Here is a 24,587-nt window from a genome sequence, read left to right on the forward strand (position 1 = left end):
ACAAGGCATGCAAAAGCCTTCCCCATTGTGCTGCCCCTGGCTGCTCCCTCACTGCCCTCTGCATTGTCACTTCTCCACAGGTCACGACAACCGCAGTGCCCCTGCCTTCAATCTCTCCTTGCCTGCCTGAGTGAGCCTGTTGGGAAATAGATGTCTGCCTCACTTTACTCAACAGTCCCCTTCCTTCACGGGGGTCCCATGGCCATAGATACTATAACGTTGTCTGTGAGTTTGGGGCCTACAGAGAGGGGCTAATGAGCTGTGGGTTGTAAACAACATTCCTGTGAATCCAGCAACACAGCTGGAAGTAGTGAGTTGCTCTCTTCAGGCTTCATTTCCTTTTCCCCACCTAGCTTGTAGGCAGTGTTGCTTCAAAAGGACCATCAGCCACTCCTGCCAGGCAGGGGGAAGGGGAAGCTGCTGTCTGTTTACTCTGTGGTAAGCAAAGCAGAAAATTATGTTGTTTCATTCCTCGCTACACACAAATTTGGAAGCTGAAAATATATTAAAAAAAAAACAAACTAGAGGATTCCTTTTTAGTGAAAATCCCTCACCACCTGACATGGGGTGTGAAGCATGGAAGCAAGACATGGGTGTGAGAGAGAAAAGACTGCAGCAGCTGGCACACTCCACACCTGGAAGTGCCTGTTCAGGTCCCAGTTGATGGTCACTCTGGTACCATGACACAAACTCAGTTTGGAAAGTTTTTAAGGATCTTGAATGTCCAAGTCATGGCTGATCTTGTGAATCTTAAAGATTCTACTGTGCCTTTGGTGCTCTGCCATGGGTGGTGCAGTCATCCAGAGACTGCCTACTGCAGGTAGCCCATGGGGGATCCTTCTTGGCTGAAAGGTGTCACAGAAACCAATAACTAGTTCACCCTTTGAGTCAGTGCCTTGAAGCCTGGCATCCCACAGGAGGATGCAGAACTCCATCTGGGGCTCCCCAGAGTGTAAAAATTAGCTGGGATGATACTTGGAGCCTGCTGGTCCCTTCCAGGTAGCCTTGAGGTAGGCAGGCAAGTTCTGAGAGGTCATTTTATGAAGACCCCCAAACTTGTGCAAACACAAAGCTGCAGTTGCAGCACAGGCTGTTTCTAGCTGTAGACCCTTGAAATACAAACTACACACCAGTACATACTACTATGATGTAATTTCAGAAACCCAGCTAGTAGTGAGAGGGGTGCAGCCTGTGAGGTGAGTTTGTGGCTGGCTCTGGTTAATAGGTAGGTAATTGATTAGGCTAGGCAAGCTGCCCTCCATAATTCTGCTTATAACAAGGTCAAACTTTCTTTTGTCTTTGCAGTTCCACCAAAGATCTCCAATATCTCCTCGGACATCACCGTGAATGAGGGCAGCAATGTGACCCTGGTTTGCATGGCAAATGGGCGTCCTGAGCCTGTCATCACCTGGAGGCACCTCACTCCCACAGGTAAGAAATCCAACTGGATTCGATTTGTGATCTGTACAGTAGTTCCCTTCTCTTCCAGCATCAAAGAAAATTTCAGTAGCAATATAGGCAGCTATAGAAAAGTGGCAAGAATCTTAAATGTACTTCAAGCTTGTTTTGCAGTATGAATTCCCAGGCACAATAATCAGGTTTTCCAAGTGAACAAATGAAATTACTTCAGTAGATGCTCTGCAGAATTGGACCTGTAATTCTATTTAGCTTAGATGTTCATCTAGTTGTCCCAATCTCTACCACTGGTACTGCACAGCACAGTGGTGGAGATGAAATGCTGCTGGTGCTAGACTGAGGGAAAAGGATTTCTGTTGAGACATTGCATAAAAGAGGTTCTTTATGAAAACCATGGGATTTGCTTCCTACTGATTTGCTTTAAAAGGGAGAGGCAAACAGTAGCCCAGTTCATATTGCTCTCCACTTTGGCCAAAAGTCCTGTGTCTTCTGAGGTGACTAAAGAAGGCAATTGATCTTCAAGGTGAGTGAAGAGCAGGATGGTAACAGAATAAAGGAGAACTCACCATCTTTGTTCTGCTGTCTCACTGTGCCCTCCATGCTCAAGGATGTGGCAAGGTTGGGAGAAGGATATCTTTTTAGTAGCCAGACTAAAAGGGGGTTAGCAGCGTGGGTACCTTCAACCCCTAAAGACTTAACAGTAGGATGTGAACAAGAGGTAGGTTTCTATCCTTCCGTATCATGTCCTTGGAGGAGAGAAAAACTCTTTATCTGATTTCTTTTCCGATCAGATATACTTTTATCTAAAATGCATGGGGAAAGCATTGATTAGCCCCATATGAATGATCTTCTGTGATACTCCTACATATGTAAAGGGTTAAAGAGGATTTGAGGGAGGCAGAGAACAAACATTCTGCATATGCTACAGTTAGTCCAGCTTTCTACTGCAGTTCAGCAGCCAGAAAAGAGGAGAAAAGTGAGCCAGAAAGTGTTGCAGAAAGAAAGTTGGAGAGAGAAAGGTAGAATGACACATTGGAACAGAGCTTAATCTAAGGGCTACATCCAGAAGCCCCTGGATTTCGAGCCTGTGGTTGAGATTGGGGTTACTTAAATTCCTGTCTTGTGTCTTCAGCCAAACCAAAGTTCTCCTGAGCTTTCATGTATATGAAAGCTAGATAAGCAGTCTGTATTTCTGGCCCATTTCTTGCAATACCAAGAGAAAAAAGATGGGGAAAGCCTGCCAAGAGGAGGTGAGAGCAGGGCTGACTAGGGGAACACTAATCATCTGTGGTATTATCATCACTACCTGACTTTCCTCTTCTGTTTTTTGGTTTTTGTTTTTTGTTTTTTTTTTTTTTTTTTTTCTAAATTAAGTATGACTGTGCCATTTACATTCATAGGAGAAGAGAACTTTTTTTTACTTTTTTTTTTTCATTTTTAATTATGTATATAGAATCTTCTCGCTGTGATATTTCTGTTCTTAAGGTTTACTTCATATCAATTCTTCCATATTACCGCTGCATCAGTCTTTAAGTTCTCTTTCTTGTATCCAACTAAAAGATACTCCCTAGCTACTCTGTGAGCACAGCCTAACACTGAGTTAAGGGCGTTAAATCTTCATAAAATCTAAGATCTGGTACACATGAGATGCTTTCTTCAGAGCAGTGAGAAGATTCTTGTCCTGACTCATCATTTTGGCTGTTGCTGCTTTGTGGGAGTTTTTTTCATTTGTACCACCTATTTCACTGTATCAGACACAGATGATTTTTTTTTCTCCTTTTTTACAAAAGTCTCCACAGAACAAATCCTCGCTCTGGCTATTCCCTCTAGTTAGCAACAGAACTGAAGAATCCCATCCCTACTCTGACTGTGGGGACAGTTTTCTTGGCTCTGTTCAGTTTTCCAGCATGTCCCTTCACATTTTTTCTCCCATGCTGTGTGTCTCAGAGGTGTTGCCTTGTTAGCAACCCTCAGCACCATCTCACTGACTTCTTTCCAATCCCTCCTCAGTCCTCCTCCCTACAGTGAAGCCTGCCAAGCACCTCCTGTGTAACAAACTAGAGGTTATGATGAAGGGCAGGCAGTCCTCAGTCTGTCACCTCCATGTGTTACTGATTGTGGTTCTTTCTTTTTCCCCATCTGAACCCATCTGCTGTCTTTTACAGATACAGAGGAACTGCTTTCAGGCAGACATCAGGTCTTTGAGCAGCATAAAGCCCAGTAAGACACTTGTCTCAAAATGGGAGACAGAAGGGCTTCTTTTAAATGTTTTCCTTGAGGTTGACAATTAATATAAATTCCAAATTCCTTCCAGAGCTGCTGCAGTTGGAAACGTGTCTTATCTTGGAATCTCCCTTTTCCAGAACTGCAAGGCATTTTGGCTCCATTTATGCGAGTTTTGAAGACATCTGCTATGCATCAAAGAGCTATTTTAGATCATTGTAAAGGTTTCTAAAATATATCTCTCTCCTTCAATGTTTTTCATGGTTAAACTTGTGACTGCAGAACTGGAAGAAAGAGTGTTATTGATCTTGTGTGGGAGGTTTTGAATGGCCAGGTAGTGGAATTAAACCCGTATCAAGGGGCGAGAGGGTCAAATTACTTTTTTCTTTGTGCACTCTCTTCAAGGAGTTCATTAGCAACTTTGTCTGCTGTTTCTTTCATTCATTGACTTAATGAATAGAGTTTGTTGGCTAATTACCTGAGTTAAAACCACAGAAATGGTTGAATTCTTGTTGGCTGGGAAGTAGAAGATACAAATGCAAAGGGAAGGCAGTATTGGTACTTAGGCAGGAAAGGTAGGGATGTGTGTGATAGTTCATTTAAATGCTGCAATCATAGCTTAGTTATCTGCTTATCTGGGAAGCTAAAAAAAATGATTTATAAATTGCTGTGTTGCTTCCTGTTCTGGTTCTTCAGTGAGCAGTTGAACCAGACATTTTTCTCACTTCAAGTCCTGATCCCCTCAAGCAGCCCACAGGAAAAAAACCTCTCCTAACCCTGTGAGAAAGCTAAAGTGTGACTGAGGTTGATGACTGTAGCACTGACACCTAGGAGGATGGCAGGTAAGAGGAAAAATAATAATTCAATGGCAAAAGACATTACAGATCAGCTTTAATTTGATGAAAGCAAGAATGACATTCCTTGGAACGATGCAAGTCCTTGCTCTCCTCTTACATTCCTCTTCAGATGATTGGCAGATTATATTTTGACAGAGCAGGTGGAGAGAATCACTAAGACTCTTTCCTTTTTCACCTGAGAGGCCAACATTGGCAACCTGGTCTGAGTAGTTGTGGATAATTTAACAGGCATTGTCTGGGAGCACAAACAGCTTCATTAGCTCTTCTCCTCCGGCCAGCAGAGCTCTTTTCTGGGATCACTGACCTGCACCTTCCAGCAGCAGGCCAGCAGGTCCCTCCCTGCACATAGTCTGATCCCTTTCCTGTGATTCAGGACACAGCTGCAGGCTTGTTAAGCCTGCCATACCTGCTGACTTTTGCCACCCTGGTTTGTGATGGTAAGCCATGGCAAAGTCCATAAAACCGAAGATCTGAACTGGATTTGTCAGGAAATTGTGATGTGTTCAGTTAGAGTGGGGGTGAGTATTGATGGTGTGCTATGCAGTCTGCATGAATTAGCAGTTGTCAGCATTAGGAATGCTTCACTAGGGAACACTCCATAGTCTCATCTCTTGAAAGGGACAAAACCCAGATTCTTTGTACCAAGAGTGGATGGTACCCTGTTGTTTTATTCTCCTTTATATTAGCTCATAACCTGCCTAATCCATGCCCCACAAAGGTATAGATTATTTTTTGTCACTGAATGCAATAACCTCAACTATCCCATAGCTGCACCACATCCTGGACAAAGTCCCGTCACAGAACCGTTTATCACTTATCACACTTACATGGTCTGTGAGGGATACCACAGGCAGCCTACCCATCTGTGGGTAGTTATGTTAGAAGGAGCTCTGTTTTCCCTGTACCTTGCACCAGGATAACAAGTAACACAGCCAAGAAAAGACTCCAGTGAAATAGTTCAGAGATGGTAGCCAATGCCTGCTTTCAAGCCCCTCTTAGTTTTACTTCACGTCTCTACTGACTTATGTTTATTCAGGCTAATGTGTCTTGTCCCTGCCTGCAAGCTGCTGAGATCACAGTCCAGAGTATAATTTATCATTTCTCATCTCTATGTCTTATTCAGAGCCAAGCTAGGTGCCTGGTTGACTGAAAAAGAGCTTTCTGGGAAGAAGAAAAATTAATGTACGTTCATATCCTTACCAATGAACTCTCAAGGGAAGCCCTAAAGAGTGGCCTCTCGTGAATCGGGTTTGCAGAAATATGAACATGGACAGTTGTTGCAAGGTCTCTGGATTACCAGAGATCTCTCTGCCAATCCTTTTGCTGTGCATGGGCAGGCAAATGCAGAAGAAAAAGCCATCTCCTGTCTTGAGAAGTTTATACTTGAGAGCTCACGAGAGCAGTACCATTCGTGTTTCTGCCTCTTTGCCACAAAGCATCAGTGATTGAAACCTTCCCAAGGGCCTTGCTTGTGGGTGCTCTGGCAAGTGCCTTTAGCAGCCATGCTGATGGCAGCCTGCGAGCTGGTGACAGGGAGACAAAGCTATATTGACTAAAGTTGGGGGATTGAGTTACCAGCTGAGGAGCAAGCAATTCCCTTTTCCTAGAGAAGCTACAGAGTATGAAACCTGTATAAAGCCACTAGGTATCCCATTCTGGATCCAACTTCCTTGGCCTCCACCCAGCAAGGCCACTTGATGAAGAAGAAAACATTCTGGATTCTTCCAAATTCCACCTGACAGTCTAAAGAAACCCACTTTGTCTCAGAAAAAGAGCTTAGTTATTACAGTGGTAATCACAGCATAAGAAGAACCAGTCTAGTGCAAAGCAGATAAGTATTGATTGCAACACCCAAGTTTCATGTCACAGCATCAAATGAAAGGAGATGAGAAGGCTTGTCAAATATGCCAGTCTGATTCTCCCTAGAGGGTGCTAGAAATTCACATTGAGTCTTAGGGAATTTACCGTAGCCTGGGAAGTTTAGGAGGGATAGAGAATACAGAACTGTGCCTGCATGCCCTGTGTAATTGAGATGGTATACATATAATATGTTTATAAACAGCTGTAGAACTCATTGCTATGGAAAGTTATTTAAAGACAAGAACTTGGCAAGACTCAACCAGCTTGTGTATTCCTGAGGATAATGTGAACAAATCTGGATATTCTTGTTATTCACAATAAAACTGTTGAAAAGGATGTTAAACTTCATGCTTTGGGGCTCAGAGATCAGAATAAGACCTAAAGTGAAAGAGACAGATTATCTCACACCCCCGCTCACTTGTGTATTTTCCTTCAGTGCGTGGCAGTCTCCTTGTAGAGCTGAGCATTGAAGCAAAAGGAGACAGAGAGCTTTCTGAAGGCATGAGTTAAGAAGGCCGTATTGGTCACCATGGGCAACTTTGATCATTATGTCCTGTGTTGGCTTGCTTCTCATTGCTGCCTAAGTCCAAAGCCTTGTTGCTTCACTTTGTGCTGCACAGGGAAACCCAGTTTATGCCCAAAGAAAGTAACAAGCAGAAAACCCTCAGCCAGAGACCACAAGTGAGCCCTGTGGTCAGTAGGTAGCGGTGGGAAGCAGATTTTCTGGTTATCTAAAGCATTTGTATTTAGGCCATCTTTCTGCTACTCTCCTAAAACCTTAGTAAAACAGTTGTAGAGAAAAGCAGCCTTGTTTTGGGAAGCATGGGGTGGGGGTTTTTTGTTTGGATTTGGTGTGGGTTTTATGACATTACTGTGCCAGTTCTTATTTCACAACCTTCCCCCCATGAAACTGTCTCAGGAAACTTGAAGTTTACAAGATATTTTTGTTTAACAAAACAACTGAGGCAACTGATGGTTTTTTAAACAGATCTCCTTTTCCTCTCTTTTTTTCCCATTCTTTCATGTTCAAAATACTTTCTGGTAAAACATCTTCCACAGAGACCTTGCACTTTACCTCTTATACACTCCCAGTTTGTTTTAGCACACTTTCTGAGATGTCTTTTTCTCTCTATTTAGTCTTCATCTTCTCCAATATGTAAGGAAAAAAAAAAAAAAGAAAAAGAAGAGGATGCTGGCTCATAAAGAGCCTGGGAAGCAAGCCAAACTTTCAACTTTTTCAGGTCTTCTCCAGAAGGCGTCTAAAGTTGTTTCAACCTCTATTTGCTTCCCACTAACACTTTTTCCACATTTCTTATATTTTTAGAGGTCTGTTTTTCCTAAGGCCCACAAGCTAGATTCACATTGCCTCCTTCCTCACCTGTAAGGGACTTAAGTTGTGATAGTTCTCTCTCCCCAGCACACTTTATGTTCTTTCTTCTATGCCCAGTAACCCATGCACTGCACAGGGATCCTTCCTCTTGTAATCACCTTGCAATAATGCCCCATTTGATTACCGTGGGCTGTGATGCTGTTTCAGTACAAGCACTGTTTATGCATTAAATGTTCATTTTTTTTAGCAGCTTTTATTTCTCTCTACTGTCCCAGGACAGAGAGGGAGAGCAAGGCCTAATGAGTATTTTGGCATTTCTGGGGAAATAGACAAATAAAGCTGTTGTGAGGAGGAAATTTACCCTGCTGCCTACAGCAGTGGTTGGAGAGGAACATGTGGCATCTTCTGGTCATTGCTTGTCTGCTCCACCTCTGGCAAGCTTGTCTGTGCTGCTGGCAAGATGTGGCAGTTCTGTACCAAGTTAGTTGCCTTCCTGCCACATAAAAATGATAAAAATGTTGCTCCTTGCAGCAAGTTGGAGTCTGGTAGAGTTGCCTCCTTTTTATCTTCTCCCAGATGGGTACCAATTCTAGTCGGTCATGCTGTTAAAGTCTTTTCCATGGCGTTTTAAAGGCTGAGCTGGATTGTGCCCATATGAAAACTTTCCTCCACCTACAAAAAAGCAGCATTTTTCTAGTTCACTGCATGCAGTAATATTACTGTCTTTGCAGCGCTGTGCCTCCACGCTAAAGCTTAGTGATACTCATTGGGGACATTCCTGTTTAGCTGGGGCATCTAGGAACAGCTAGCTGCTTTTCCTCCCCTATGTCCATGAGCCAGTCTTGGGATCCCAGAGGGCTTAGATGTGGGAGTGAAAACTGAGCACCCCAGAAGATGAGTATCCAAAACCTCCCATAATTAATAATGACAGGAAAAGGAATCGCCATGTGCTTTGACAAGCAGGATAGCAATAGCAGCCCAATGAACTTTCCATTTCTCCATCATTCCTACCCATTCCACAGACCCATTAAAATCAAGGGACTTTTTTGTCCTGACTAGGACAAAAAGAGAAGAGGTCTCCTAGGCCTGCCCTGCTGAGACTCGTAGATGCAGGCCATCTGGCTGCCTTGCCTATCAGCCTTCCTCATTCTCCAGACACACCATTTAGCACTCAGGTAGTCAACTGCAGTAAAACAGTATCTGAAGAGAAGGTTACTGAGTGCAGGACACTGATGAGGTGTGGATGTGTGTGTTGCTGTGTCTCCCTCTAGTGATCTGAACTCACAGGTCTGCTTTGGGTCCTTTGTGCCTGGAGCTGCTGGTTTGGGGACAGAGATTCCCTGGGTTCACCAGAGTAAAAGGTGAATGTTTTAGGACTGGGTCCCATTCCCCCTGCCATCTGGAGGTCATATTCCCCATTGGCAGCTCTGTGTTTGCAGCTGTAGTTCACATCTGGAAATTTAAATGTGCTTGTATAGATACAGAGAGGTTGACTGTGAATTAAATAGAGAAAAAATTCATAGCATGTTAAATGGAATAGTTTCAATTCAAACATCCTTAAGAAAGCTAGCCTTAAGAAAATGAGGAGGCTGCAATTTTTTCCCTTGTAGCTGTAATCTGTAAGTGGTTTCACTTAAGGCAAGCATATTTTTCACTCTCTCTTCACAGTAGGAGAGAGACACACTAATAAAAAGGGAAAGTTAAGGTAGTAGCTTATGCTTGGTCTGTGGTTTTTGTTGTTTTTTTTTTGTTTGTTTGTTTTTTTGTTGGTTTTTTTTGTCATTTAAAGGGAGAGACCACCATTTTGTTATTATGCTGTTATGTGACTACAACTGATCTCAGTGGCTGCACTGACTTCAGTGTGTGAAATATTCTGCACTGGAGCCAGACCTAGTGTCTCATCTCAGGACCACGGTGAGCATGGATGACAGCATCTACTGCCAGGACAGGATGTCTGGAGAGAGTTTCCCTCCAGACAGCCCCAAAGCCTTCACCCCTTCAAGCATCTCTTGCACAATTATCCTACTGTCTCTTGCCTCTGTCTCCACCCTTACACCAATCCCAATCATGAAGCTGCTTATATGTTCCAACTACAGAGACAGCTGGAAAATAGTGTGAGAGAGAAGAGCAGGGTGTAGGGAGAAGCAAATTATTTGCAAGAGTCTCCTGCATATGTAGATAACCTAGGGCAAAGAGAAAGCCAGCTTTAGGGTCAAGATATCCTGAAACTGCTTCAGCAAGGTCAGGTGTCACTCAGACTCCTGCAGTGTGGAGCTTTTCTCCCAGGCCTGAATACAGTTGTAGTGGAAGTGGGAGTCTCCCAGCTGAAGGCACTGAGCTATTTTGGTGACGCCAGGCTGTGACAGACCCTGGTGTTGTGAACACTTGTGCTCTGTTTGCTTTGTCAGCCTCCCTTCTGAGCCTTTCAGAAATATGTCTTCAACACATCCCTCCCTTTCCTGTCTGAAGAAAGGCGTGAGAGACTGGAAACATGATTCAGGGGGTTATTTTTTTCTTAGGAGGTGCATGTACAAAAGCATTGTTCTTATTTCTTCATATCCTCTTTTCTTTCGGAACAGCACCTGAAAAATACGACTCTTGTGATGTACTCTGTATTTTTTCATGCACTGGCTGAACAAATCATCCTTTCTCATAAACTCCCAGTGAGTGCCCACCGCAGTGTTACTGCAGCAGAGGAGCAAAGCAGAGGGGCTGGGAGGGGATGGGGATGGGGAGTGCAGGCCTATCCAGGGGAGCAAGAGCTCTGGTCTGATGCAGCCTTTGAATTTCACACCCCATTTGGAGTGACTCAAGGCATTGGAAAGACGAGCATATCCTGCCAAAGGATCAGTACAATCTGCAAGGTAGAAAAATAATGCAGGTATTGATGGTCTGGAAAAGGCAGTGATCATGGGAGATTTCAGTTGTATTGGCTGAGGGCAGTGGCAGATTGGAAGGGTCATGAAATGAGGACAGGACCATTTTCTAGCACTGTATAACACATTCAAAGAGCCCACCCCTTGTCTGGGCTGGTATCCCAGAAAAGGCAACCAGTGGGAGATGAAATTGCTGCAGTCTGGGGAAGGCAAAAGGAGAGCAGGGCAGTCTCCCAGGGGCTACTTGGGCTCCTCATAAGGGTGCCTGTGGGTCACTGCCCTGTTGCATGTGCCTGGCTGAGAACTGCTGGCAGGATCATCCTAATTACGAGCACTGTAATGGTGGCCATATGTCACTGACACCCTCCTTACCTGCTGTGCAGCCTGTAGATTTGTAAAAGCTGCATGAGTATGCAGGTGCACACTGCTGCATGCATTATTCGTGAGCACTTGACTGTGTGTTTATTCGTGTGTTCGCCATGCTGGTGTCTGTCCATGCAGTTTGCTGCACAGATAAGCTTTTTCATGTTTACCTGCCTTATCCACCATCCTCAAAGGCTTTCATTTCCTTTAAGGTAGAATTGTGAAACATTGTAGTAAGCATGAAAAGTAAGAGCAGAGTACCTGCCATGGTTCTGTGCACCCGTACAAACCCTGGCTGTACATGCTAAACTACAGCTGCATGGTAGGGTCAAAGATTTAGTATTTTTAGAGTCAATCATGACAGGAGACAAAATTTCAGAACTTCCCAAAACTACAGAAGCTCAGGTCAGACTCCAAACTCTTCAACTCCAGCCTCTCTCTGACATGCTCGCTTTTATCTACAGCATTTATCTGTTCTATACTTGGGCATCTTCCAAGCAAATAAATAATTGGATCCTGCTTCTGTCTCCCCTTCTGCCCAAGGGACTTAAAGTTAATTTGTGCTGACTGTTGGGCTTTGGGTATGTGGTAGGTTGACCTTGGCTGGATGCCAGATGTCCACCAGGCCACTCTATTGCTCTACCTCTCAGGAGGATGGGACACGGGAAAAAATAAGATGGAAAAAGCTTGTGGGTCAAGATAAAGGTAGTTTGAGAAAGCAAAGGCAAAGGCCACTTACAGAAGCAAAGGAAAACAAAATATTTATTTTTATCTTCTAATTGTCACCAGCAGGCAATCTTCAGCCACTTCTCAGGAAGCTGTGCTTTAGTACATGTAGTGGTTTCTTCAAAAGACAAACACCATAGTAATTAATGCCCCCACCCCTTTCTCTTGGCTTTTATTGCTGGGAAAATGCCTAATGATATGGAATATTCCTTTGGTCAGTTTGGGTCAGATGTCCTGGATGTGTCCCATTCCAAGATCTCACTCATCCTCAGCCAACTGGTGAGGGGGAAATGTTGAGACAGCCTTGATGCTGTGCCAGCACCCCTCAGCAGTCCAAGACACCAGTGTGTTATCAACACCTTTCTAACTCCCAGTGCAAAGCACAGCACTCTGAGGTCTACTGTTGGGGAAATAAATTCCATCTCAGCCAAACCCACTACAGGGGAGAGGCTGCTGTGACAGAAGGAACTCGGGGCACATGTAGGTACGTGGTCCTTGCGCCGTGGAATTCAGTGACCCCATTTCCTGTGGGGAGATCTGCAACCATTTGACTGCTATGAGGAGGATTCCTTGTGGCTCTTGGGAGCTCCCCAGGGGATGACATAGGGATACCCATGTTCCCTAGATATTTCTTCAGCAAGCTTCACCTCGGATGCCTGGAGCTGCCTGTACTGTAATTCGAGTGAAATACAGACCCATGGAGAGGGAAGTCACTCCTTGCAAGAGGCTGGGATGGGTCTTGGAGTCCACATACAGAGCAGAGCCTGTAAGGGACTTGAGGACAAAGAAAAGTCACATTTGCCGTGCAGCATCTCCTGCATGAGACCCAGGGAAGATGAGGGAAGGAGACTGTTAACTTGAACAGACAAAAGTAATTAGAGGACTAAAATAATAGATTAATGAGCAGGCAGTGTCAGGGGAACTTATTAATTATCAGTAGAGGATTTCCTTCAGTGTGCAGCCTGGCCGAGGGCATGCAAGATAGCAACTAAAACTCAAGTCCCATTTAAGGGAGTTGCTAAGGAATTAGCAGCACTGGGTGTCTGGAGAGCGATAGCAGAGGTTGGCTTAAATGCTTCCTTTGAATCTTGTGTTCTGTGTGGCTCAGGTAATGGCTGGGGATGAGGGGGATCTGGGAAACACTAGATTGTATCTAACCAATGTTAATAATGGCTCAATAAAAATGCTCTGATAAGAACACATTAAAGTTGCACCGTTAAGCACTCACAAGCCTGGTAAGGTTAGATTTAAGGTTACAGATGCAACCTTAACTCTTCTCCTGCTGAGTGTACCTTAGCAGGCAGCCTCTAATTAAGGGGCATTGGGCTATTGCTCAAGTAATATATCATAACATCAGATAATACTCTCTTTGGCTTCGGACAGGTGCACACAGTGTCTCGTAATATTGTGGGTTTGTAAGTGTGTGCCTGATGAAAAAGAGTCCATTTTAATTGTGGCACTGAGCATACTGCATTAGTTGTACTGCAACAAAACTTGGTGGTTTAGAACATGAGGTCCAGTTAGACTGTTGGGCAGGGCAATCCACCACCCATTCTCTCAGGTCAACATTTCACATGTCAGAAAGCTGTAGTCATGGAAGATGTTGAATTAATTGTGTTGAAAATGGAGCTTTCCTTTTTAAAGACTGATTCTGCTCATTTAGCTCAACATATAGTGGTTTGTTTGCCTTTCTGAAGCATTCAGGCTGTTCACATGGTGAGGTGGTACTCTGTCCCATCAGACTGTGCCACAAAATTATGCCTTTCATCTATCACCAAGGAGGTAGCTGTTCATATATCAGCATGTTTTCCATTTAACATTCCTACATTTACAACTGCGATTCTCTTGTACTAAGGTTGTGATATAATGGGAAAAAGATAAAATTTAAAGGGCAAATTTGTTCTTGGAGAGCATTGCAGAAGTGAATGGATTCGGTGGTTTTAAACCAGACACCATAGGTCTAACATCCTTGCTTAACAGCAATGCTGAGTTGTTAGCCTGCCCATTGAACACAAAGTTCTTTGAGGAGAAGCCATCTCTTCTGCTGTGTAAGTCCTTGAGCAAAAAATCTCTGTCCTTCCCTGCATACCCTTACTGCAGCAGCCTGAGATTTCTCAGAAGTCACCGTCCATGCATTCGGCAAATGTGATCTGCAGCACTCCTGTTATACCCCTGCTATCCCACTGCTTCTCCTTGCAGCTGTGTAGGGAAGCCTGCTTTGGTTGCATTTGGAGCAAATAGCCAGCATTGTTGGACTATGAGGTTTTTCAAATCTGTTGGGCATCATGTGAGCTGGAGTGCAGATTTGCATGTGAGTTGAGAGCATCTAAAGCAGTTCAGATGCCCTGAGCTTTATTTATTGCATTTTGGATCGCTATCTAAAGAACAGATGGGGATGGCAAAGGCAAGGGCAGCAATTTTAGCAGCAGCTAGAAATCTGTAGATATTTTTAAAGGTTTCCAAATGTGTTTTGTCTGTCCTCAGCAAGACACAATTGCGTTGTGAGAGCTGTCCCTTAGAGGCAGGTGCAGGCTGGTCAGAGTGGAGCAGACGCTCATCAAGAGTGTTACGTGTGAAAAAGAAAGGTCACATAAGCCCAGGTGGCCTTCAGGAGACAGGCTGGGTGGCCATGGGAGTAAAAGATCTTATGTGCAAAGTATGAGAGAACAACTGTGAGGAGGAAAGGTAGGGAATTTCATAGAAAGTCCACAGTATGGTGAAATATGCTGATTAATTTCCACAGACCTGCACAGATCTGAAGTGAGCTAAAAATTTCCTCCTTGCTTGGAGACTTTGGGGATCACTGAGCAGAGTTTGTTTAAAAGAAATGAGCTTCATCTGAGAGGTTTTGCAACTTGTGCTAATGAGAGTCTGTCTGTCAAACTTAAGTGGCATCAAGTGGCCCAGAACAAGGGCTCTTGGGCGTTAAATGGTTCCTACCAAATACCAAGCCCATTATCACGATTGGCTGTTGTAGCCTCTAAATGGTAAAAGTGATTAAATTGGTCATTATGAAACACTAAAGATGCATAATTATGAAAAATAAGGTTTGAGTAAGAGGAGATTTCAGCTCACTCACTGCTTTGTATCTCAAGAAAGAATCAATGTAGAAATGTTTAAAAGCATCCCAGGGTTGCCCCTTGTCTGGTTTTCTCCTGACAGTCTGGAAATTATGAATGTGTTTGGAAGTGAAGGTATTTTTCCAGTCTCTAGGCAGATATAAAGGCTAGAGACTGAATGTCCCAAGTTCCCCCTCTGCATGAATGTGTTTCATTGTCCAGTCTCTCCCCTCTCTTTGCTAAGGTGAGGTCCAGTGCACAGCTTCCCTTGCTCACTCTGGCACATGAGACACTTTTGCCTTTTCTGGGAGGGAGAGAGGGATTTAAATTCTCAAAGTGTCAAGCTCAGGCAGTGCTGCTGGCATGGGCAAAGGTATGTTTTCTTCTCCTAGGGAATCCTCAACTGTTCCAGAGTGCTCTTCTCCATGCCATGGAGAGAGGCCTTCTAGGAGGCAGTTTAACAAAGGTGTGTGGCAAAAATTGAGTCTTAGGCTTTGGTCACTGTGCACAAGAGGGCAGGGGGCACTGGGTATTCATGGAACTCTCTACAGATGGGCAAGGGAGTTGAACTAAGAGTTGCAGAGCTGTCACACATTGTTGAGCATAGGGTGTTGTAGTGGTGTTGCTTCAGAGCACCCCTCAAATGTTGTTCTCCAATTAAAAGGCTGGAATAGCACCAGGCACAGAGCAGAATTTAAGCACAGGGGTTCTCTGGCACAGCTCAGTCTACCCAGACTTCTTAAAGTTCTGATGTTCCTGGTTTGCACAGACCTTCAGCAGGATTAGATTATTTATTCATTGTACTGCTTTTTAGTTCTCTCTCTCTTTAGTGCCACCCAACCCTAGAAGAGTTTTATAGCCTCTTTAGAAAGAGTAATAGTAGTTCTGAGTTATGTACAGCCTCTGGGGCCCTCTGTTCTCCTTGGGCTGCTGCTTCTCACCAGGTGTGCAGTTGCTGAGCCACCGAGCCAAGTGCTTGTTTCTCTTGTCGAAACTAAGTGGTCACTGGGGGTGTGCTGGTATTTGCATTCCATTATTCCTATATGAGATATGTAATGTACTAGGAGATCATACCCAAAACTCTTCTGACCATTCATCTCCCTCATCTGTCTGTCTTTGCTCACCTTCCTTCCTCGTGTGACAGCTGATGTTGAGTATCTTTCAGGAACTTGATTTGTTTGTAGATCAAATGCCTTTAAAAAATGATCAGACATTGCATGACATCAGAGTGTGTCATTTAAAGCTGTAGTTGCTTTTAAGAAAATACTCTCTGCATGTCATTTATGGCATCATTCATATCCCAAAAGACAAGTAATGTGATCTGCATATCAATGTGAGATTGTGCGGGCCGCTAGTCTGCTGATTTTCCATATAAAGTTGTGTTTTCCTCAGTACTCCTGTGGCTGCCATAGCCAAAATGTCTTAAATGGAAAGCCAGCTATCTTTGCTTTTTGAAGGGGCTGCACTCTTCACAGTCATAGAGTTGTAACACTCCTCTTGGCACCTACCTGTACCTCCAAATCTAATGCTACTCAGCCAAATATGACCTGTCTAAAAAACTACTTGAGTTAATTTAAACAGAGTGAGATGCATCCTGAAAAATTTCAGACCACTCTTGAGGTGCTGATAAGAGGACAAGTTGTGAAAATGATTTGATTTCAATCCTTAGATGTTTTAAGATTTTTTCTATTTTTTTTCACAGCTTCTTGCAATTTACACAAACTTGCTGGCTTAAATCCACAGTTGTACAGGAAAAGATTATTCTCTGTAAGGGTGAATGTTTCCATTAATTCTGTTTATGGGAATGTAGAAGTATTTCGTTATTGAAGATCTCTTTCAGAAAACACAGTGACCACTATGAAGTTCTTTGCTCACATAGTAGCTTGTAGGCCTTTATAAAATGTCTATATTTAAATTTCTCTGAAATCATGAGTAAATTTGTCTAAATTTCCCATGTTATTGGCCTAGCTTATGCTAAGTAATAAGAGGGTTGTGGTTGCCATTGTCTATGAATTTGACACTTACGGGTGTATCAGGACCTAGCTCACTTGAGGGTTAAGCTGTCTCACAGAAAACACTTCTTTGCAGAAAAAAAAAAAAAAAAAAAAAGAAAAAAAAATAGCCCAGATGCCTTAAAGGCCTTAATTTGTGTTCAGGGACCAGTTTTTCACAAAGTTATGTACTAGAGAGCTTGCAGGAGAGAATGAATCAAAAACTGATCTGGATTTCTCGCGTGGGACCTTTTCCCAGCATATTTCATCTTATAATTTGTCCTGTGAGCCCCAACTGCAGGTTAATCAGTTGCTCTGGACAAGGATGGGTTGATGACAAAAAGTGTGTGTGTGGAAAACTCAGGTTTTTAACCAAAGAAATTTTCATATCATTTGGAAAGGCCTCAAGACCTCCTCAAAGTTTACAGCCTTCATGGCCAGCATTTCAGTGTCTGGGAATTGTACCTAATGAGGGAAGCTGCATGTTTTCACCCCCAAATTGAATATACAATTGGCAAACATTGCCCTGTGACTGTGGTCCAACTGATATTTGCTGTCATTTTGCTGAACTTTATCACATCACTCCATTTTGCAATTCCTGTTATAATCTAGTGGTTATACAATGTCAATAAATCTAGGCGGGAATGTTGCAAATTCCTGTTTCCACCTGTCAAACCCTAGCTTGGAAATTCAATTTTAAGGTTGTAAATAGAATCCACTTGGACTTGCCTTCACATTGCTGTGGCAAATGGTGTGCATTGTCTTTATGATGCTGGAAATAGCTTCACAAGGAGACAGCCTTGTTCTGGAGAGCTGTCCAGGAGAGACTTTTTGAAAGTGACTTTAAATATAAAAGTACATCAAAATACTAATGACAGCAAAGGCTATTAGTTTAGCTAGATAGTCTGCAAACTCAAAGACCTGCCCTCCTAGCTCTTGTTTGGTAGACATCAACCTAGCAGAGGAATAGCAGATTTACCCCTCTGTTACTTGGCTGTTCCCTCTCTGACCATTTGTAATGTAGGCTCTCTCCTCTCCAGAATTCCCCATGTCAGGAAAAGAAAATGGAGAAAGGTACCCTTGTCGATAGCTCTTCCATCAAAGCCTGCCTCATTTATATGCAGGCAATAACTAAATGATGCCTGTGGGGAAAGGCAACAGAGACAGGCCTGGTTGAGCAGTTTTAAGCAATCCTTTCCCATATGCATTTTTCAAGTGTTCTGAAGGCCGTTTTAAAAGGTAACTTTACTTTAAATTCCTGGACTTGCAGGAGTGTGAGGAAGCAGGATTATTAAAACCATGCAGCCCCCTTAAGTATCTGAAAGAGAGTGCAGCTTGTACTGAGGTGTTGCACAGGAAGATAAGAACATTTGCTGCCTCAAGATGCTGTTCCCTAAATGGGTCTGGCAGTCTCCAAAGAATTTGTCCTATAAATGAGGTGCTAGGGACAGGAATATAGCTGGAACCTCTTCTCTTGCCAGGAGCTGGAAGCTTTGGGGCTATGAGAGTGAAGGAGCAATAATTGTCAAAGAGCTTGGAGCAGATGCCCGTGGGGGAAAGAAGGCTTTGCTGCAGGATGCCTGTCTCAAGGAGGAACCCCACACGTGGTGATTCACAATCAGCATCCTCAAGAATGAGGCTTCCTCTGCTTCTGCTTTCTTAGGTCATTAAATAAGCACTGCTCTGGCACTTGTCTTTTCTGCTCATATCAACATCAGAAACCAATATTCATAGCCTCTTACATCCTTTCCCCTGCTCAGTGCTGGCAGCTGTTCTCTCACCCCCTTCCTGCACTTGAGATACCTGCTGCAGTAATGGGATCCTCCTGCAAGCTCTTTAATTGAAAGGAATTTCTGTCTGGCCTGAAGATGTCAGGAGGCTGACGGAGACGTGTTTCTATAAAATGAGGCTTGATCTACAGTGCAACAGGCAGCGTCTGGATCGCTGAGAATCCTTCACACTCGCTGGCTTCATCCAGCTTTTCGAGGCTGGGGGGGGCGTTAATTAAGGTGCGTCTGTCAGGGTGTGGGTGCTGGAGACCCCTCTGGTTCAGCTGCCAGCTCTCCCTCTGCAGCTCAGCCTGCGAGGTGCCATTGCTTCCTTTCCACATGGTGCGTCCCCTTGCCTGCTGTGCCACTTCCATTTCTGATTCCCATCAATTTGAAACAGAGCCCTGCTGACCCTGCTGACCGCTGCTCATACATCTCCCGGCATGGTTAATAATAATGGCCTCTGTGGGAAATGATGGGCTGAGACAGGGGAAGGACATAATGATGCTCTGGCTGGGGGTAGGCAGAAAGAGGAAAGTGAAGTGACAAGCAGCTAAACAGCAAGAGAGGGGTATGATGATAAAAACAAACAAACCTGCAAATGTCTAAAAATCCACAGCGATGGCATCCCTGAAACAAATGGGGAGAGACAAGCTTGAGTCCCTAAGGGAGAGAAGAGGGGGAAAAAAGAGAGAGAGGGAGGAAAGCAAGCAGAGAATCAGCCAATAATTGAAATGGCATCAGGGAAAAAAAGAACTGGAAAGCACAGACAGGCTTGGAATTGGCAGGTGGCAAAGAAAGAGGATGAAAGACAGAGAAAGAACACGGAAGAAGGAAGATGTGGATGTAGGGAGTGAAACAGGAAAGTGAAGGGGATGGCTATAAGGACTTGACAAAGGAAAATAGGCAGAAAACAGGAGGTGGGGGAGCATAAAGAGGAAGGGAGGGGAGAGACCTGTGCATTGGCAGAGGAAGAAAAGCAGAAGGGTACTGAATCAGGGTAGAGAAAGAAAAGAAAACAAGCTATTTGGGCTTAGAAAGAGGGAGGAAAGGAGAAAGAAGTGGAAGAAAGAGTTAAAGCGCAAGTTGAAAAGCCCCAGATCTGTGCCAGTAAAGCTCACCAGAGACACAAAAAAGAGGGTTTGGAACCTGATGACACCTGATTTTGCAAGGCTGTATCAGTCCCCATCAGCTGCTTAGGATCCCAGTGTAAATTCCAGGGAAGTGTATTTCATTTTTGAGTAAGCAGACTTTGATTTTGGTGGAAAAGCTTTTGGCCCAGCACTGCAGCCCCTCCGCCCATGGCAGACAGCAGGCAGATTTTTTGTGGGTATTACCACAGCAATAGAGTGACCCCAGCAAGGAAAGCAGCAGGCATCTCTTGGTTGGGCAGAGCAGCCACTTCCCTGCTCAGTGTTTGCTGGGTAATTGTCCCTAGTGCCTGATGCTGTGGCAGAAGAATGTTTCTTTCTGTTGGTAAAGCAGATCAGTGCTGACATCATGCACTATCAGAGATGTTGCTCTGATGTGCAAACAGTTGCTTCTGCCCTTGGCACTTATCAATAACCAATTATGTGTTCATCTGTGTTTCCTGGCTCACAATTTTTTACCCCCACTCAGAGGAAATCAGAGAAGATGGTTAAATTTCCTCTCCATAATTTCTGTCCCTCAACTGTGGCTGGGAGGAAGCTGAGTGGCAGTTGTTGGAACAGCACTGCCTTTGCTGTGCTGCAGGGAGGTTAGCCAAAGCACAGGGGTGAGCTGTGGCGGCTCAGGCAGAAGTGTGTGGGCAGATCTTTGGCAGGATTCCCCACTCTTCTTAGGAACTGAAGGCTGCTTTGCAAGCAATCCTCTGTGGTCCTTCACTGAAACACTGGCACTCGTGTCCTGGGTTCTGTGCTCACGGCTGGCCCTGCCCTTCTGTGTGACACTGCATAAGCTAAGGATCTTTATCTGCAGCCTTTTCTCTTCCCCAAAATAAATGTCTCCATCAGTCATGGAAATTTTAGATTTAATGTATTTCTAAGGCACTTATGGTTTTTTTGATGGGATGGAACAGATAGGCATTTATAGTGAGCACAAAAATAGAATCATAGAATCATCAAGGTTGGAAGAGACCTTTTCAGATCATGAAGCCCAGCCATGCACCCAGTACTACCGTTGTACCTACACCAGTAGGTGTACCAGTAAGCCATATCACCTATTGCCAGATCCAGGCACCTCCAGGGATGACGACTCCACTACCTTCCTAGGCAACCTTTTCCAATCTCTAACCACCCTAACAGTGGTTTGTTTTGGTACTTTTTCCTAATGTCTCATTTTTTCATAATGTCTCATTTGAACCTCCTTGTCTCAGTTTAAGGCCATTTCCACTGATCCTCTTACTGCAGGCATGGTGGAAGAGACCAGCCCCCACCTGGCTACAGCCTCCTTTCAGGCAGCTGCAGAGAGTCATAGGGTGCCTCCTGAGCTGCTTCTTCTCAAGACTAAACAAACCCAGCTCCCTCAGCCTCTCCTCATAAGATGTCTTCTAAGCCTTTCACAACTGCTCCTGCCCTTCACTGGAGATGTTCCAGCACCCCAACGTTCTTTTTAAGGGGAGGGGCCCAAAACTGAAAGCAATGGTTTAGTTTGGGGTCACAGGTGCAAATACATGTAAAAATACAAAATTTGCTTACTTCAGATCTTCCCTTGGTGAAATTAAGGCACAAGAACAAGTCTGAAAAGCAACAAGAAAAACAGAAAAACAGAAAAAAAGTATTTTTAAAAGATCTGCATCAATATTCATGGAACTACTTTTCGTTACTACCCTTTTTCACAGCTTTTTTTTCCCAACTCCTTAGAAACCACTCTTATCCCTCCCATCTTTGCCATTTCAGCTTCCACCTCTCTCATGCAGTGCTCAAATAAGCTCATTATTTTTTTCTTTTCTGGAAAAGATGAGACTCGTTAGTATCAAATACAAGTGGTTGTGGCACAGAGAAAAAGAGGAACCCGAGTGAGCCTCCTGGCTGGCATTCAGATGCAGAGATTTGGTTTTCAATTAGATAATGCTCTCTGAAAACAGGACTGCTGGAGCACATGGGACAATATTGACTGAAGCACAAACCAATTCAGTGGGTGACCTTCATGCTCTTGCTGTGTAGCCAGTGAGGATGGCTGGTGTGTAAATGCCACCCTATCGGTATTCATTCCGTGTGACTCGTAACCAACCCGCAGCAGGGAATGGATGAAAGGCAGCGTTCAGGTATGTAATGTGATTATCAGGTGATACATCAGACTGTGATTCCACAAAGCCAAAGGGTCAACAGGACTGGAAAATGTATTTTGCAGCTTTTGGGAAGATGAATTTTTTTAAAGATTACAGTGTCCTCAGTGTAAAATGAATAAATAAGTACCTCAAATAAATAGGTATTGTGTAACATGGTTCCCACCTCTCCTCAGCTGACCAGCAGGCTTCCAGTGAAACTACTAACTGTATAGACACCATTGTTCATATTTGATCTGGTTTGTATTTCCACATATGAAATGAGAGCAAAGTTCTGGCCTCTTCACCATTTGGGGCATAGAGGAATTGGGGGGGTCCATTCCCCTTAGCCCTCTGAGATGATGGTCTCCCTCACAGAGATCTCAATATACTCTCCTGTTGACAGTCACTGTGTCTGGACTCCCAGGGGTAAAGGCAAGGCTGTCAGTCTGTCTGTCAGTCCTGGCTCCTCTCACTAGCATGACTGCGGGAGGTTTTGTGCTGGGCATTTACATCCTTACCAGCCTGCCGAAGGTTCAAGTCAAATCACCTTTGCCTCACAGAATAATGTACTTTTTCTCAGCAGTCAGCCTTTACTTGACCTTTGACTGGATGACCTGACTCCCTCACATATAGGAGGATGAGAATGGAGACTGTATTACAACTGACTGAAGTTGTGCTGATTAAAGTTTCAGCAAAGCACACTCAACTGTTTGCTCCAGAGAGACTACAGCTGTGGTAATGCTATAAATCATTTACATCAACCTATTAATGTGGGTTCCCAGGCATTCACACTGCTTCTGCTGAACTCTGGTGTGAGGAATAGCCTATGATGCCAATTCCTGTCTCAAAGATCATCTGTGTGATCTCACCAGTACCATTGTTCAGGCTGCTTGAGAAAAACCAACAGGTTCAAAAAGGGGGAGGCAACAACAGACACAGACAGAAGGTTTCTGGTTTGTAAATGGACACAGATGCCCAAAAAAAGCTGGGAGCCATTATCACAAGGCACCCAGAATAGCTTTTGCTGCAGTCAGTGAGAGCAGCTTTTAAGACAGACACTTTCTTTTCTCACAGCTCAAAGAGCAAGTAACAAAAAGAAGTAAACCTCAGAGCAGAGAAATGACCTCTGAATTTTCTCAGGAGAAAAAAAAAAGGATCTCTTGAACTGAAAAAAAGATGTGGCTGAGCTTTGTGAAGAAATACTCCTTCCATTGAGGGAAAAAAGGAAATATGATAAGATTTTGCTGTAGCTAAATTTTTAGGCCAGAAAGGATCATCTAGCTTGGTTTCAGACATAGCACAGTCCAGGAGGATCTGGCATGGCAATTTCTGTATCGAGCCCATAACACACATTGGAAGAACAGCCCATCTTTCACAAGGGCGTAGGTGGCATCTCTGTGGCCTGTGCATGCTCCCCTCTCAAGAGACTCCACTAATCCTGGCATCCCAAAGGCCTTCTGCCCTTCCAAACCAGGTTTTCTTTCCATGGAGAACTTCACGCAGCCTGTGGGGTGCATGGAGGAGCAGGGGAATGAAAGCTAATGAGGTAAAATATAATCATAGCACTCCTTCACACTCACAAGCTGCTCAGAGCAGGTTCTGGGGATGGGCTGTCATTTGTCTTCCAAACTGGCTCGAGCTGGCTCACCGTTCCCCCACTGAAATGCTCATGATTTGAGAGCCTTAGGTGAGAGACACATAACAGCTTCACTGCACTTAGGACATCATTGTCAATTTGAAGGACTGGGGAGGAGCCACTTCACCCGAGGAAAGCATTTGCATTCAGAGACTGCTTAAGTGCAGACAGCTTGCTCTCCATGGTCTTGAAGGAGAGCCAAGCACCCTTTTGCAGTTTGCCTGTTCAGGGAAACACTTTGAGTTTTAGAGTGTGGACAATGAGGGGGAAAATGAGCAGGTGGTTCCTGGGAATGCACAGCTTTCTGTCCCACTGCAAGCACTGCAACATGGAAGCTGTTCATTTTTTACCATTTCAGGTGTAATTCTAGAGAGGACAAAGTCCTGCAAATAGATGAGGACAGGAAATTCTAGCCTTGAGGAGGGTCCCATGCAGCCAACAGAAGGTGTTTTAAGTGAACTCTAAATGGAGTTGGAAACAGAACGTTCTGAAGGGAGCATCTGTTTGTGTTTTGGGCTATTTCACTGCATTTATATATGTGCATTTTATGAGAGTCTGACTTCGTATCTTCCTGTATCCTAACTTCAGACCAGCGGGATCTGCTGTGAACAATAATGTCGAAATTGGAAAAGAAAGTGCAACTGGGTGTGTGCTGTGCCCTGAAGAGCCAGGGATCAGATAGTGCACAGTAAAATAGATCAAACAGAAAAAATCAAGAGCTCCATCAAGAAGGGGACAGACAGGAAGCCTTTGCATAAGTTGGAGAGAAATTTGATATGTTAGATCATTGGAAGAAATGTTCATTTGTGTGCAACCATGCACAGTTAATATCTGCTCCCGCTTGCTTAAAAAATGGAACACCTGGAAAGTATTTGATGCTGGAAAGTCAAAGATGGCTCTAGGTTGTCATTCTTAGCTTTATCTGTCAGAGCTGCCCAGCTGTTTGCCCTCTATGAGCCAGGGTTGTCTGTTTTTTTTGTGGGACAGTGAAGACCAAGGTGCATCCTCTCATGTACACAAAGGTCTCATGGATCTCCCTCTCTCACAGTAACCTGAAAAAGGGAACACTTCTTTGAAAGTGTGAAGTGTACTGACTTCTGAAAATCTTTGCAGATTTCCTTCTGAATGCATGGGTTGAACACCATTAGAAGGCAGAGCAAATCACTTGACTGGATTTCTGTGATGTCACTGGGTGGAAATTGCTATTGTCACAGTTTAGTGCTACTATTTT

General features: G+C 44.1%; 1 protein-coding gene across 2 annotated transcripts in view; it reads left to right on the plus strand.

Annotated features, from left to right (window-relative positions):
* The window catches only part of LSAMP (limbic system associated membrane protein), a 304,228-nt gene that overhangs the window by 190,379 nt on the left and 89,262 nt on the right, over positions 1-24,587 (plus strand). For both annotated transcript variants that reach the window (XM_058018739.1, XM_058018740.1), the window contains exon 3: positions 1,306-1,431. In XM_058018739.1, coding sequence (XP_057874722.1) covers positions 1,306-1,431 — 126 coding nt within the window. The remainder of the gene's footprint in view (positions 1-1,305; positions 1,432-24,587) is intronic.

The sequence above is a fragment of the Melospiza georgiana genome, chromosome 2, assembly GCF_028018845.1.
Source record: "Melospiza georgiana isolate bMelGeo1 chromosome 2, bMelGeo1.pri, whole genome shotgun sequence".
NCBI lineage: Eukaryota > Metazoa > Chordata > Aves > Passeriformes > Passerellidae > Melospiza > Melospiza georgiana.